The sequence below is a fragment of the Dicentrarchus labrax genome, unplaced genomic scaffold (genome assembly GCF_905237075.1).
Source record: "Dicentrarchus labrax unplaced genomic scaffold, dlabrax2021, whole genome shotgun sequence".
Taxonomy (NCBI): domain Eukaryota; kingdom Metazoa; phylum Chordata; class Actinopteri; family Moronidae; genus Dicentrarchus; species Dicentrarchus labrax.
The window spans coordinates 9,970,543-9,983,209 of NW_026136701.1; the positions used below are offsets into that span (position 1 = coordinate 9,970,543).

The 12,667-nt window shown below is 39.5% G+C and overlaps 1 protein-coding gene across 7 annotated transcripts in view; it reads right to left on the reverse strand.

Moving 5' to 3' along the window:
- The window catches only part of st3gal3b (ST3 beta-galactoside alpha-2,3-sialyltransferase 3b), a 45,671-nt gene that overhangs the window by 11,555 nt on the left and 21,449 nt on the right, over nt 1-12,667 (reverse strand). For all 7 annotated transcript variants that reach the window (XM_051394372.1, XM_051394473.1, XM_051394590.1 and 4 more), the window contains 4 exons: nt 12,348-12,442; nt 7,041-7,104; nt 6,873-6,968; nt 6,144-6,330 (listed from right to left, as the gene is read on the reverse strand). In XM_051394372.1, the coding sequence (XP_051250332.1) occupies nt 6,144-6,330; nt 6,873-6,968; nt 7,041-7,104; nt 12,348-12,442 (442 nt within the window). The remainder of the gene's footprint in view (nt 1-6,143; nt 6,331-6,872; nt 6,969-7,040; nt 7,105-12,347; nt 12,443-12,667) is intronic.

Here is a 12,667-nt window from a genome sequence, read left to right on the forward strand (position 1 = left end):
TATGATCACATTGAGGAGAATCCCTGAGAGTTGACTAATATCATAAAAGCACTCAGTTTCTGTATGTTCGCATTGTGAACTGGAACAGAAGCTTTTAAAAAGCTAAGTGTATTTGTCTCGTAATTTCATAGCTTTAGGAGAATCACAGGTATACAAACAAACCAAAGGAGCTTAAAGCGCAGGATTAGAGGAGGACAATGTTAGAGGGTGACGAAGAAGACCTACTGTAAGACAGGACAAGTAAGGGATCAAACAGATGGAAAATATGATGTGGACTAAGAGGATTAAGAACAACGATAAAATGAGTTCTAAAAATGAAAAATGTACAACTTTCTGGAAATTCTGTTTTCCCTTGTGTATCTCAACTCAAAATATCTATGGCAACAGTGGCACATGTACACACAGCAGCTGGTAACTCCTTCAATCTGTTCTTTCTTCAGCTTTACTGCTGAAACATCACTGAAGGATGTCTAATTGGATTGGATTTTAAAGAGCTAAGCCACAATTCAAGTTCAAATTGACAGGATTGGGAGATACTGACTAGATGCTGACTGGCAGGCAGCTCCTTAAAACTGTTACATTTTTTCTTTTCATTTTAATTTTTTTCCAGTTCTATTGCTAAAACATGTAATACCCATGAAAGAAATACAGTCACTGTAAAAGGAAGTGCAGGGTTAGGATTACAGAGCCACTAACCTTGAGACAATCCACCCAGTTGCGTAAAACTGAAAAAAATACACCTCAACTGCACTTTACACCACAAACGTAAAAAGCCTAAATAAGAAACAGCTTAGTTTAGAACGTGGACTTACCCAACCTTGCGTTTATGGTTTTGAGTGTGGTTTGGTTTCAATGTGGCCAATGAAACTTCACTCACCTTTAAACTAAAATATTTCTCTGTATTGAATAAAGGAGATATCTTAGTTTATAGTTCCTGAGGTATTGGGTGTAGAGATGTGGAGCACTGAGCAAAGCTGCAATATGAGGGGAAAGAGAAGAATCAAATCTGCTGGGTTACTAAGGGTGGCTTTAAAGTCCTTCAATGTAAACAAACACAAACAAACCTCAGCTTTCTGTCAGCCACAAGTAGTAACCAGAAAGAGTATATGTTTTGACCTATTCTTGTGTATTCTCCAGAATGATCTCATAATATGGCTGGAATGAGCCAGATGCCCTTACTTCCATGATAGGCAGCTATCATACAATTTGGCTCTATCTTTGGTCCTGTAGATGACATGTCTGAGGATGTGGTTGTGTTTGATGTTTATTGAGAGGACGACTCAAGTGAGGTGGACTGGATTCCGGAAGGTAGACTTGGAGCAATTTAGAAAACCGAAAACGGCGGCTCCGAACTGCTAACAATCACAATTAAGGTTGTCTGGAGGTCATTAGCACTGTGTACATGTTGGACCTTTGAGTTTACAAGTTGCATTGTCTCACCACATACAAGAGGAACCATTTCAGAAAGAATGTTTGAAAAGGAGAGATGTTTTCCAAAGTAGGTGGTAAAGGCTGGAGATGCACAGCAGGGGATTTCGGTTTCTAAAGTCCAGAGAGGTAAAATTCTGGACATCTCTGGTCATTTTATTCCCTTTTGTTAGCCAGGAATCTGAAGCATTCACCAATTTGCCTTTGCTTTCCTTGACACATACCAAGACCTCTGCCCTCATTGGGGTCACAGTGGTTTCTCTTTTCCTGGCCTCTCTTAGGTTATCCCGCGTGTGAAACCCTTGTCTCCACACTCCCATGACGGCAAACGTGAAAACAGTGCCAACACTTGACAGCATTGTAACCCTGAAGACTTGTAAGAGCAACATGGTCTCTGGATAAAAGCTGGTTGTTTCTTCAGCCCACTGACAGGACCCTGCTGGTATCTGACTAAAAAACAAATGAGTCCTTCTTGTGGCCTATAATTTATGACATGCCAAAGTTCTCCTTAAAGTTGCATAAATACTTAATTACCCAACTTCTACTGCATCAGAAGACACCACTAAAGGAACCAAGTACAGGTCTGAGTGTTAATCATTGCAGGCTAGGTAAGTGACTCATTTTTGAAACACAACACTCATGGTAATCAGTGACATCCGGACCCTATGTTAGTCACTTGGTCCATGTTCAAAATGCATGTTTACAAGTATGTAAATGTTTATGAATGCATGTATGCATGCTACTTTGGGCTTCTGCACAGATGTTTGGGCTTAAAAAAGAGCCATATAGCTGTTATTTCTGTCCCACAGTGCGTCCTCAGTGATAGAGTTACAATAAACTTTTCTTGCCAAAATGACAAACTGATAAAAAAAAACAACAACTGGGTGTTACGCAAAGATTAACAAGAAGTGCTTCATCACAATATCATAGCAAGAAGGATTGCATTTGGGAATTTGTCAGTGATGTGAAGCAACCGGCTACTTTGGTAATTCCTCTACACTTGATTTCTGGCACTGCCTAAGAGATGTGCAATGTTTTTAATATATTGGTTTCACTACAATATTTTGATACTTGTGATTAAGAACCCCTGGCTGTATTTCTATTAAAGGAGAAGTACTCGCTTCCTTAAATTGTCTACATCCATCATTTATCTCTCTGGCCTGTAGAGAGCAGGGAGAGCTCCTGTAAACAAACAGGAGAGATAGAACACCGACACTCTACCTTCGAACCCCGTGTTTACCACCGACTGTATATCCTTCACTGGCTCTGTTTGAAAATATCCCCGCATATACAAACAACTGCGGCCGTGTGTGCATGAACCGCGAGTGCACGCTGTGCACGAGGGCAAAATTGAAGCTAGACAAATAGGAAAAGTATATAGATCAGCTATTGTGGAAATCATGTTTGAGCACATTTGTAAACAGTGTGTAACTGGGCAATCAACCAGGCTGCTGCGTATGTGGGGTCAGGCTTTAAAGCAGAGTGACAGAGTCGTAATCACGTAGACCTGTGGTAATGAGGGATTAGGGAAGCTGGAAGCCTTGTGATGCTGCACTGCTGTGATTGTATATGTAGTAGATCTAAAATGCGAGACACATTCAGAGAGAGAACCGTGACTGTAAGCCTAAGATCTGATCAGGACCAAGGTCAAGTTTGCGAATCTGGACTTGCATCTAAAATTTGCCCTGAAGTTCATGAGTCTGTGTGTGTGTGTGTGTGTGTGTGTGTGTGTGTGTGTGTGTGTGTGTGTGTGTGTGTGTGTGTGTGAGAGAGAGAGAGCGAGTGGGAGTTTATGTGTGTGTGTTTGTGAGAGTGTACAAAACACTAAATAACAGATTGGGAAATTGCCTCGCTAATTTGTATTCTGTTCATCCATCCAAGACAGCGCTGTAGGCATTTGAAAAGCCACAATAGCGCAGGATAGTCAAGCACGCTGACAACTGGCTGGATGAGTCACTTGCGGCTGCACCACCCACTACCCTTTCAAAAGAAGAAGACATACACTTGCTTTCATAACCGCAGAAGGAGAGTGAAAAGGTTTTGCATCCCTTCTAGCTGTGAGTGTGCAAGTCACACAAAGGAATCCCCTGCTGGACCAACAGACACAAAAACTCCCAAAGGAGAAGTGTCCAAAGTTACATTACATCTCCCTCTGGGATGGACTAAATGTATAGAGCAAAGGGAGGGATGCTTGCTGATACTTGGTGAGGATTTCCTGCTGCATATCCTATGTAAGTATGTGTTATCCACTTTTCAACAAAATTTCTGATAGGTTTCTTTTACTGATTGAGATAGCTGTTGTCTGGTAATAAGTGAAAAATATTCATGAGTCACTGTTGGAAATGTGTTCCTGAGTTCACAGAAGGCACATAAATACCTCTTCATGTTTATGTTTCCACTGCATTAGTGTATGCTGGGCGTAAGTCAGATACAATAACGGTCTTTTAACAGCACTTCAGTTCCTTTCAAGTTGTTGCTAAGACTTAAAATCCACTTTGGATAAAACAGATACGGTTGCCCCGATAACATGTAGTTAAAAAAGGTCATAATTTCAGCATTGTCACTGCTTTTACACTGCTAATGTGCTTAAATCTACATGTCATCTTTGTGTTTTCTCCTGAAGTTTTTTTAATCAGTAAGGAGGGAAAACAGTCTCCATGAGGTGTATAATAACCATTTAAATTAGCACAAAAATGGCACAGTAATTTAAATGTACTGATTACAATTATCTGTTATGTTCTATTTGTGTAGCATGAAGGGATTACAACTTTCAATTCATTATTCAGGATATATGTATGTTTTATTCTGCTGAAACGATGAACTGAGCCTATTTAAAATGATGTACCAGAAAGAAATTCCAATGACTCTGGTCATGCGATATAGTATATTGCACAGGAACCATGTACATGTAGTGATATATTTATATATTGGTAAATCAACACACAATTCATCGGTCAAACATGGGTCTTTACACCTCTGTCAGTTCTCTTCTTCCATATTCGCATCAAGGCTCTGACCAAGACAGATTTTTTTTTTTGTTCCCTGATTTTTAACCCATGAGAAACATTCTTCCTTTCTCAGCAGATCAAAGGGGGCTGAGTCGGACGCCAGGGGCCAGATCAATTATCCCAGGCAGCCATTTCCACTGTCCTCCCCTTCTGACACACCAGAAAAATCTGGGCCCTATCAGAGGCTGAGGGGCCATCAGCCAGCCAAGCAAGCTATTTTCCTCCATTTTACTTTACAGTTACCTTCCACTGCTCATTTTCTTTTCCACAGCCATTATTCCCTTCACCCTTTCCATCCATCTTTCCTCTGTTCTCTCAACCTTTAATCCAACTTCACACCATTGCTTAGATTCAGCTTTCCATTGTATGCCCTTTTCATCCCCTTTTATAATGGCATTGTTCTTTAATCTTTACTTTTTCTCCTTCATGACTGTGCTCTTTTGACAAATGTCACCTTGTAAAAAAGAAATCCAGTGGTCAGCAAAGTCACACAGCTGTGCTGGAAAATAAAGCAGGTTTCCCAGATTCTGGGTTGACGGAAGCATCCCCCACAAAATATTAGATAAAAAAAAAAAGGAGTTTAGCTATTTAGTGAGTGCACAACCTCTGTCTATAAGTGCTTTTTCATAGTTTAGATAATTTTCTATAACTTATGTAAAATATTTTTCATGTGATTAACTAACCAATAAAATTAAATGAAAACAATTATAATAACTTTTATGTGAGATAAAAATGGTCGGCCATGATGTAAAGTAATAAATATTTGTAATAAAGGGGCCATGATCTGTAAAAACACTGGTATGGTCCTCTAAAATATACAACTACTTTTATTGTAATGACTCTATGAAGAGCTTTAAATAAGAACTCCCACTGTGCTGGAGTTGAATGGTCTCACAGAGGTACTAGAGACTGTTCAACAAGAACAAAACGAAAGTGCTTATGAGAGCTTTTTCAGTGACAATGGATATAAAAAAGGACACAGGAGCCATTAAAAATGACAGCCTTCTGTAATACTTCAAAAGATAAGGGAAAACCAGTTCTATCATTCAGTTTGCCCCTTGTGATTAAAAAGCAAATTCAAAGCCTGTTATTTAACCGTGGCAACCATGAGGTTAAGAACAGGAACAGGTTAAAAGGTGAACATAATTCATGAGAAAATGGCAATGTAGCATGAAGAAAAGTCACTCTGTTGCTAGATAAAGAAGAAAAATGTACTTGTGTGCTAGTCTTTGGTTTTTCTCAACTGTCCATTCCACATTAGGCATTCAAACCATCTAAAACATCCCCTTTATATGTAGACATTCATGTTGTCCTCCTAACCCATTTCCAGAAATGGCTTACATTTCCACAGGAAGGAATGTACAGAATGTGATCAGAGGTTGGACTGCTGTGTTCTGCTAAAAAACACATTACTCTGACATTCAGACACATTTAGACATCCAGAGAAGTAGAAAGACTCTGTGGTATATTTCAGTGGGTAAAGGAAGTGAAAGAGTGAGCATGATGAAACATCTTTGCTCTTTTAGTATTTTAAGAAAGAAGAAGGATTTTTTTTTTGAGTTTCGGTGTTCAGCAGACACTTCTGTCATTTGGATTCTGTTATATGTCAGCTGTGAGTTACCATACCTAGATTTTCCAGGGGCTGTGTGTGTGTATGTGTGTTTAAGATGTTCACTTTCATTCCTTGATGATTAAAAATATCCTTACCAGCTTCTCCTTGAAGACCATCTGTCTGAGCCACTTGAAATCCAGCGGTTTGAAGGCGGAAAAAACAAAAAGTGAGTCTTTTTCATAGATTTCAGGCTTCTGAATTGCTCCCTCTGGATAGGTAATCCTCAAGGTAGTTTTGGTCCCTACATGTTTGCCATAACCAGTTACTGGGGCTTCATTCAACCTGGCAGCAAAAAAAAAAAAAAAAAGTCTTATTTACACTTCCTCAGTTACTGTGTAATCACTTAAATAAGGTATTCTTTGAATCTTTAAAAAGGTCCAGTGTGTGGGACTTAGTGGCATCTAGCAGTATAAGTGCAGACTGCATGCAGAAACTACGGTGGCCGCAAAATACACAAAAAACACCCACATCTAGAGTCGGGTTTGGTTTGTCCCTTCTGGGCTACTGTAGAAACCTGACGGTTCAACATGGTGGACTCCATGGAAGGTGACCCATGGTGTCTGTACATAAAATGGCTCATTCTAAGGTAACACAATGATTCCAATAATGAAAACATACATATGAATAGAATATTCAATTTCTGCCAATAAATCTTCCTAAATGTTACACACTGGTCCTTTAAATAACAAATGATATTGTTTCCGTCTAGTTTGTACTGTTTTGACGTACATTATATAGTTGGTACAAATACTGTTGTTTTGAGAGAGAAAATTGCTCAGACATTCACAGTCATAGCATTTTATTTTACTATGGCGGGATCTTACCTCACAACAACATCATAGTCATCTATACGGGAACCCAGAGACTTGTTGGAGAGGATGCCCCCGTTGCCCACAATGATGCATCTTTTACAGCTGAGACTGCAAGGCGAAGGGTCAGAAATTAGTAAAATTAACAACAGATAAAAAATGTGGGTGAGCAGAAATAATTACCTGTCCAGCTCTTCTCCAAGTCCATAATTTTTTGTGGCAGTTAAAATGCTGTCTATGATTCTTTCTGCAGAGGGGAAAAAAAAGAAATAACCACCATGAGAGGACAATTAAGGAGACATTAAGCGGTCACCTTCACTGCACTGCAGCACAGAAATATTAAACATGTACTTCTTACATGAACGACCTAAACGTAAATACTTGTGTGGGTAATTTTATTGCCCAGTGCACTTTGTGTATAAATACATTGGTGGATAATTGCTTTCTTGGCAATGAAATGTAGACTGGATACATACAACTACTGTCAAATTCTCTTCATCAAAAGATACTGTATCTCGTAATTTGACACAGGAAAAGGTACTATTAGGGTCAGTCACCTTAAGCGCCCACTCCTGCGGAGTAATGCATCGGTTTAAACATCACATATGAGGTAATGTTTTCGAATAAGGAAAATGAAATATTTAAAAAACCATTTCATTTTAGCAAATTGCTCCTTTAAAAAGATTAACAAACTGCCATGGACATCAACATATCACTAGAGATATAGCAATCTAGGTGGTCTTAAAGACGAGAACACCTCTCTCCGTTTATTCAGTCATAGATAAGGAGTGACCAATCAGCCCTCGGGAATAGTGATGGGATTATGGAGGGAAAAAAGCTGTTGTGTTCCTGAGAGGAGTGAATATGGGAGAGACAGACATACAGGGTTCAGAACGGTATGCGTGTGTGTGTGTGCGCGTGTGTAAAAACTCTCCCATAAAAGCACTCAGAGAGGAATGCCGTTTTCAAACAAGCACATTCTCCTTGTTAAGTGGGCGATGTTGAGCTCGTCGCCCTGCGTGGCTAGCACCCCTCTGATCGCAGAGTGAGAAACAGGGATGTTTAGCCATAGCACACATTCCTGCCATGTTCGACGGGGTATTCGGCTACAGTCATGCTTCCAGCATTAGATGTGACATATATTTTTGTCTCTTCTCCTGACCATTTTAAGGCCTCTCAGACTTGCAATTCACCCATCATAACATCCCAAATGGGCAGATTCCATTAAAGTTGTTAACATCTTTGATCCACATTACAGTAATATGGACCATAAAAGGACTATTTGGATTTAACTACTAAGATGTAAGTTAATAATTCTTCCCACATGGGGGGAAAAAAAGTCTCCCTGGATCACATTGTTAAACTAGAAGGGTACTCTGAGAGCGCAGACCTCCGCCAAAGCTAACTGTCCAATCTTCTATGATATGCAAATCTACAAGAGCAACAACAGTACATGTCTGTATTACAACTGACCTCACAATTTTATTGAAAATGAAACATTTCTGTCCCCTGAATCGGATCAGCACCAAAATATAATGGACCCTTCCTTGACCATGCTACATCCTGCTACCAAGTTTCATAAGAATCAGGCAGTAGTTTTTCCGTAATCCTGTTGACAGACAAACAAACAGCACCGAAAACATTACCTCCTTGGCAGATGAGAGGCATTTTCATTGCCTTTTCTACTTCACTTAATATAATCACCATATAGCACATAGTCTGCAAGGGTTGGCCAAGAGAAATAGTGGAAGAGAGAGTAAGAACAAGAGAGTTTAGACTGGGGCCCTCAAAGTAGTTTGTAAGACATATTATAGCCCATTCACCCTGGCTAACAGTCCTAATGATTAACCTGCTGAAGAGAGGCGAGCAGAGCAACAGCCCATTGTTTGGATGTGGTGTCGATGTCTGGCGTCAAGCATCACCCCGAGCAGCATAAACACAAGGCTGAGGACCACACCTGGATCCAAGCGGGTGAAAAGTGAAAAATCACAATGGGCAGGACTCTCTTCCAGAGGACGACATGGAAGCTAATTGTTTTAAGTACCCGGGGTAAACATTTCAGCAAAGTATGTCGCGTGGTAGAGCCAAAGACGAATGGCTGTAGATTCAGACATTAGTCCAACATGGAACTCTTGAAATGACAAAAATCTTTACTGGTAACATAGAGGAAGGTCGGAAGCATCACGTAACACATAAACACAGACACATTGTTGGTAAGAGCGTAGCCTAAACAATATAAAAGAATTATGCGATGAGAGATTGGTATGTGTTAGGCTTGCACTTTGGTTGGCTTCTGACTCAACATCTAGTGCCATGGTAAAAAAGAAAAACTTGATAAATTACTCATCATACTGCAATCAATTTATCAAAGATATTGATAACAATCCTGAAAAGTGGCTGCACAGATCAAGGCGGTATCATCTTTGTTTCCATCTTGTAGATTGCCAATATGAGGTGTTCTAATCTTTGGCACCAGTTTGATACAACGGGAAAGCCAAGCCTTCAGCCATGGTGACAACCTTAGGATTTTGAAATGACTGGAAAAATGCAGGCTCCCCCTTGTTCAAAATTAATCAGGAAATCAATATAGGACTGTATGCTGGTGAGCTTTCAAGTCAAGCCATGTTTAGATATTCACGATTATCACAATAGCGTTATTAGCGCATTTTTTTGCAAAGATAATTAAACTGCTACAATCTTGTGTACATCCAACATGATGATATTCCACATGTCTTCCAAGTATTACGCATAACTACATCTCCTATCATCATAGGACATAATGACAGATGATAACTCAGCAGCAACTCTTTAATGCATTGTGTCCTTTCCAACAGGTTTCCCAAATAAAGCAGTGAACAGCTGCAAGTACTGATTTGTATTATTGATTCTTTTTTATCAATCAATTAATCATTAGTGCAATTTCTTTTGAAAAAATGCCCATTGTAGCTTTCCAGTTCTCAGTTCACAATAAAGAATGACAAAGAAAAGCAAATACTCACATTTGAGAAGATGCATCTACAAAAGGTTTGACATTTCTTCATTATTCTTGTTTGGAAAACAATCAATCAAAAATAATTAATCAACTATCAAAAGAGTTCCTTAAAACCTTGTAATGTAAAATTCACCCACTTTATAAACAGTTCAGTGTATCAACATGTGATCCTTAGTAAAAGGCTAATAGTACAACTAAATGATTCAAACATTACAAGTCTTCATAAAGGTTTGTCAAAGCAAACAGTGACTACTTCTTTAACTGCATAACAGCATCATGTACTGTAAACAGCTCTACTAAGTTCCCTTGTGACTGCAGAAGTATATCATTTAGACAGAATAGCATAATGGAAAATGTAGCCTAGTACTGAAATTGACCATTCAGTGGCTGACTGGCATCCTGCAGTGCTCACAAGTAAGTTTTTTCTCTGAGACCGAATCAACACAGCTTTACTGTTCTCAGGCTATGGTTGATGTGTGCCAAAGATACCTCTTGGCAGAATAAAAAGTAAAAATAAAACTCCCGCCCACCATCACCACTCCATGTTCCCAATTTGGAATCCTTTGTGGCGTTCTATTCAAGATCCACACGTATCATCTCTCCACATGAGTACCACTAAAAGGGAAACCCCACTGCCATTGCAGTCCGTGGAGAAAACAGAAACCAGGTGTAAGACTCACACGGGGAGTGCTCTTTCGATAGCGACTGAGACAATGTGTGTATTTCTGTGTGTGTGTGTGTGTGTGTGTGTGTGCGTGCGTGCGTGCGTGCGTGCGTGCGTGCGTTCGTATGACAGCGGAGAACTTGCCAGAGCACAAAGGTAACTGTCACATATTTTCCAATACTTAGAGGCAGAAGGTACAGTGACTAAGCATGTCTCTGAAGCCAGGTTAATATTATCTCTTCAGTTCCCGTGGCACCGTGTACTGGTTTGATATCTGAAGTCCTGGAGTGTGTTAAGGTCAGGGAACAAGTACAAGTGTGTGGGCAGGCATTAAAGTCGGAGTGTTAGGAGACATGAGCTCCCTGGTCCCAATATAGAATGAGGTTGATATTATGACAAACACAGAAGCCTGCGGTGCCTAAATTGTAAACCATAAACTGACATGAGGTAATCCAACACAATGTCCACTTACTGGTCACTTATTAGTCACGTTACAGAGTAATGAGTCTTTTCACCTAAAAACAATCTTTAGCTGAACACAAACACAACAGAGAGTACATTAACTTTTAATTTAAACCGTTACAGATTAGCCACAGTTGAGTTTGTCTGCAGTCGGTGATGTCTGTCATTTGATCCAGAGACAGTCGACCAAAAGCTAGAAGGCTGCTGCCTGTATTTTTTCCGTTGCTCTTTGCTAACAAAAAGGACTAAGGAAAGATAAATGATTTGTTGCCATCAGTGTTCTGGGTATTTTGCCAAGTGGGAACCAGAACTAAAATGAAACCAGTTATCAAAACCCAACCCTACTCAAAATTCTAACACTAAGCATGGGTGACGTGAGATAAAGACTAGGCATTGCCTTGCATTAAATAGGCTGCAGTTTAGCAACTGTTTCTGACATCTCCGATGTTGGACTGTCCATGAATTAACCAACGGCAGCAGTTTTCAGAAGTCTCTGCTTGCTCTACTATTTCATGACTAACTTTGGTAAAGACTAAATGCAACTAGATAGACACTGTATCTCAATTTATTTATATAGCGCCAAATCAGTTATCTCAGAACACTTTTTATATAGAGCATTAACCATGTTTTTTATAATATCACTTTTGTCTCAGCTCAAGACAAGACAGGAGTAACAACCCTGAGGCAGAATATATTCTGCCAAAAACACCAGCCTTACAACAATGACAAATTATGAAAAGTGAAAAGTGGCAGAACGTTGGCATTCTCCACAGCTGAACAATCAGAGAGAAACCTTGAGGATGAAAAGAGCAGGATATAATAACTACCTTTAAACCACTGACATCCCTGATTGTTTTCAGAAATTTAGAACAGGAAAACAGAATGACAATTCGGTCTGAATATCAGATTACCAGAATAACTTAACTCTCATAAGAGAAGTTGACAAGTCATATCACTGATGCCACTAGTAGATATAGTATGAGAAGCCGACTAATGCCTGATGATAAGGGAAGAAGGTTGAAAGGTTTTTTATTTTTAATTTCATCACCTCTTTTGAAGTGTAATGGTGGCAACTTGAAAACACACAAATCTGAACTTGACACCAACTCAATCAGATGGTTTATTATTCTAAGATAAATAGATCCATGCAGCCACCGGCAAGCTCCCAACACAGCATCTAAAGCTCATACAAAGAGTAACACTAACAACACAGGCTCAGTGTTGGCAACCATTTGTACACAACAGATCAAAAACGTTTTTAACTTTGTTTTTATGGACACCATCGTTGAACACATCATTCAAGAAATGAGATGTAGAAATGAATTGTAGATGTTGCTAGTGGACAGTAAATGATAGAATGAACCTTTCTTACCTTGCGTTTTGAACCCAAATGGAGGTAAGTAATTGCTGACTTTTCCCAGACGTTTGAAGTTTCGATCAAGAAACATTGGTGCTGGTTTCATGAACCTGCAATGAGACACAGGAAAGAATGGAAGGGGGAAGACAGAAGAGACATTTTTCATTAGCGGAGCACAAAGAAGAAATGCACCATGTTGTAATAATGAGTTTTCTCCTGTAACCAATTAATTAATTTTGTTGTGCATTCTCCACCCACACCTTTTCTTTTTCTTTTTCTCTATAAAGAGGCCCTCTGGCTTCTCATAATCCCTGCTCCAACTGGGACAGTAGTGT